Consider the following 3,986-nt stretch of genomic DNA (forward strand, 5'->3'; position numbering starts at 1 on the left):
CAGACAGAAGGCAGTGGAAGGCTGGTTCTTTTCAAATTCCAGCTGGCATGTTCACCAAGGAACAGTTTCTTATGTCCTAGGAGGAGCCCAGGATTTGTAAGAACTCAGCTTCAGGAGATGGCTGCTCTTCTTCTACCTTTTATCAAGGAATGGGATTCCTGAGCACCATCCATTTGCCTGTTCAGTCCCCAGCTTCAGACAAGAAGCTCACTAAAAATCCTTCTGCAAATATGCTAGTGGCTTAGACAAACTACTCTCTACATTCAGTGATGTATCCCAAGAATCAAGAGATTATGGGCAAAGCAGACTCCACTCACACCCCACTGGGAAAACAAAGAGTATTTAGAGGACTCCCAGGGAGAGAGGACGAGGTGTCTAAAGTCACAGTCCAGAATGGCTGTGGCTATGGGACAGGACTGAGGGTGCGTGGTGGAAAAGTCAGGGAACTTTTGCAGGGCTAGGAATGTTCCACGTCCTGGGGAGGGCAGGTGATTCTGTGCAGCCTCCAGAGGTAGCAGGGAAGAGCAAGCAGCGGGCTAGGTTCCCAGAGGTGGAACAGAGGGTACATGAGGGGGACCAGATGAAGGGTGTTGTAACTCAGGAAAGTGTTGGAGCCAGACAGAAATGCTGGCTAGGAGTGTACTTGTCCCATGTGCTGAAGGAGAGAATCCAATATGTGGATGAGCACTTGTAGGCTTTCCCATAACGTGTTTCATAGTAGGTGCTCAACAGAAAGCACCCAACAGTCAGCTCCCAGGGGAACCATCATGCCCCTAATGCTGTTTGATTCTCATTGTCACCTTCTTTTGGCCTGCTTTTACTACCTTGGCCTGAGGGTCCTTCTTTTTGTCACCTGAGAGACATGATGCAGTGCTGAGAAATGAACTACTTACTATTCAGGAGGTGGGCCTCAGGCTGGCAGGAATGGGAAGAGCATGAGCTCCAGAAGAATCACACTAGAGATCTGGTTCCAGCCCTATTACTAGCCATGTTATCCTGGGAAATGCCCAAGCCCTGTGAGCCTTGGGTTCTTCATCTGTGAAGCAGGTGTGATAAGCCCTGTTCAACAGCACTGTTGGAGTGTATGCAATGTAAATGATGCACCTGGCTCAGGGCCTGGTGTAATTTAGAAGTTTAAAGAATGGCAGATGACTATATTTCTACTATTTGACCCCAGGCCCTAGCACTCTGAGATTTTGTTCTTGTTGATTTCTCCAGGACTTATCAGAAAATATGCAGCTTATTAGGACCTGGAAGAATTACTTAGCCAAAAAAAGAAGTTTTGTCAATGAATTTCAGTAAGTTTACCCACTCAGAGGGTATACTTCAAAATTTCAGTGTGCAGGGGTCTTCCTCAACTGGAATGCAACTCAGAGCTCCTAGAATATGAGTCAAGAATAAACTCCTTCCCTCTCAGCTTCTTTTCCATCTAAACCACTATTTTCATTCATTATATCACCACCCCAAATCTTTTCCCTTGTTTTAACTGGCCAAATTGCACTTCAGATAAGCTAGTTAGAATGTTTCTTTAATAGAGTCAGCTCTGGCTCTCACAACCAGGAAAAAAAGCACCTGGCCAGTGGCATCTGGGCCTCACATCCCAGCAGATTCATGCTTCTCTCTCAGGAAACCCATGTGTATGATGGGTATCCATCACCAACTTCGTGTGCTGTGTTCAACCGCACTGAGACAAGAGTGCAGGACACCTCCCATTCCTGCCCCAGGAGGAGATGCCTCTCTGTTTCATCCACCATCCAAAAGGAACTGCTGAGCAGGTTTCCCTTCCAAACTTTCCTCTCGTCCTCTGAGAATCTGGCTCTGGCCCCACCCCACTTCATTAGAATCAGCTCGCCCAAAAGGTACTGCAGTTTCCCAAAGCCCAAAAGGCCTTGGTTCAGGGCATGTACACTCCACCACTTCCTGTTGCTCCACACGCTCATCCCTCTCTTATTTTTCCTTTAGATCTTAGAGGATACCTGGCCACCATAGTTATGTGGCTGCAGATACTAGACTCTACCACCCTAAGGTCAGGGGTGGGCCTGGCTTACTGTAGCATCTCCAATACTAACCCAGGGCCTTCCAAATAGCGGAAGCTCAATGAATATTTTGGGAAAAAATGAGCCAGTGAGCAGGGGGACTTATTTATTCATATTTAATTCAGTTTCATTCTCAAAGAAGCCAAGCAAATTCAGGTACATAGGGTACACTAAGAGGTACAGGTAAGGCAAGAATTAACTATTGTTTAATTTCTTTATGTCTTTATCTCATGTATTTTACTGCTATGTTGTTTCACATTTCTAAAAAAACCTTAATCCTCTGCTCTTGTAGTGTCTGAATTCGAGAAATAACATGGGTTTCCCAGTATAAATGAAAAGCAAGACTCTTACTCCTAAACTATATAAAAAGCAGTAAGTCTGTCTACTGTCATACATAAAATGAATGTTGAAGTTCATTACACCATCCATTAGAAGGAACATTGGAACAATTCCAAAAGGAAACAAAGATAAACCTCCAAATCGCCCAATAGAACAGGAACTGAGAGATGGTCCACACTGTGTTCCCTCACACCCAACATGCTCCCCACTACTGAGAACTGTGACTGCTCTCTTCAAACATAGAGTGAAGAATGGGCCTCATGTAACAGAACAGGGAAAGTGGTGGATGTGGCCCTGGAACGTGCACTGGCCCAGGCCCTCCCACAACCTGCCCCACTGGCCCTAGCTGCAACTCCTGCTCAAACTCCTTTCTCCTCTCCCAAAGCCTCTTCATGCAGGGATGGGTAGGAAATGCGAACTCTTGCATTGACCCTGACCACATGCTCCAGGACTTTCACATAGCTGGTTTCAGCAAGGGCCCTTGGACCCCACAGGAACTCGTAGCGCACAGGATCACTGCCGGGCGCCTGGCGGTACTCCAGGTAGTTCTCCTGCACCCACTCTTGGGTGAGCAGCTTCCTGAGCTTCCAATAGACACTGTGCTCCCTCCCATCATACAGCCCCATCACACTCAACGCTTCCCAGATTGCCTCCTCCGGGGCGCGGCTGCCCTCCATTAAGATCATGCCCAGGACGATTATCAGGAGGCCGGTCTTGGGCGTACTCTGATCATCACCCAGCAGGCCATCATAGGAGAGGCCCAGGCAGGTGACAAGGATGTAGGAGTGGCTGGCAGGGTCCACTTCCTTCACATCAATGCCAAAGATCACCTGCATGCACTCAGAGGCTTTGCTGAAGATATCAGGAAAGTGGTTCTTGTAATTTTTGATGACACTCTCAAGCATTTCTGCCTTTGTGACCGGCTCCTTAATTTGATATTTGCGGAGCAGGAAACGAACTAACTCAGCCACTTTCTCATCAAGTGCTTCCCGGAACAGGGACTCCAGGTGAGCTGGGTCCGGGGAGGTGCTCGGCCCCTCCTCTTCATTGATGCTGGAACCCTCATCGGATTGGCTCCATAGAGTGCTGTCGGTGACAGTCAGGGAAGAGGAGGCACCCTCAGGACTCTGGGGAGGACTTGGTGACCCAGAATCAGTCACCTCCTCAAGGGTTCCCATGATCAGAGTAGAGGAGGAGGATGCAGCCTTCTGCTCCTCAGCTGTGGGAATCTGCACATCCATAAGCCCTGGTGCCTCTCCTTGGGCCTGAAGGCCTTCCTCAGCCTTGTAGCGCTGACTCTTCTGCCCAAGAAGCATGATGACTCAGGTCAGGGCAGCAGGAGAGTGTGGGCCAGAGCTGGGCAATTGAGACCCACAGGCCTGGGGAGAGAGGAAGCGTGTGAGAGGCCTCAGCTGGGTACTACACCCTGGATGCCCTAACAAAGGTCTACTTACAGGTCTTCTTCAGTGCTTCTCTGGGGCCTCCTGACCTCCTGGCTGGCCTGTTCTCTGCGAACCTGAAGGAGAAATTGAGAGGGCATCTCAGGGTGCAGCCTCCTGGCAAAGGCCAAGGCTCCAGGACTGACAAAAGGGCTGGTAGGGCCAGGAACTG

General features: G+C 49.1%; 1 protein-coding gene across 1 annotated transcript; it reads right to left on the bottom strand.

The window, feature by feature from the left end:
• Positions 1-1,842: 1,842 nt before the first annotated feature.
• Positions 1,843-3,706, bottom strand: LOC129395390 (melanoma-associated antigen 8-like). The gene has a single exon (XM_055106671.2). It carries the CDS (start codon positions 3,689-3,691, stop codon positions 2,735-2,737), a length of 957 nt encoding a protein of 318 aa, XP_054962646.1. The 5' UTR covers positions 3,692-3,706; the 3' UTR covers positions 1,843-2,734.
• Between the last annotated feature and the right edge of the window lie 280 nt (positions 3,707-3,986).

The sequence above is a fragment of the Pan paniscus genome, chromosome X (assembly GCF_029289425.2).
Source record: "Pan paniscus chromosome X, NHGRI_mPanPan1-v2.0_pri, whole genome shotgun sequence".
Taxonomy (NCBI): domain Eukaryota; kingdom Metazoa; phylum Chordata; class Mammalia; order Primates; family Hominidae; genus Pan; species Pan paniscus.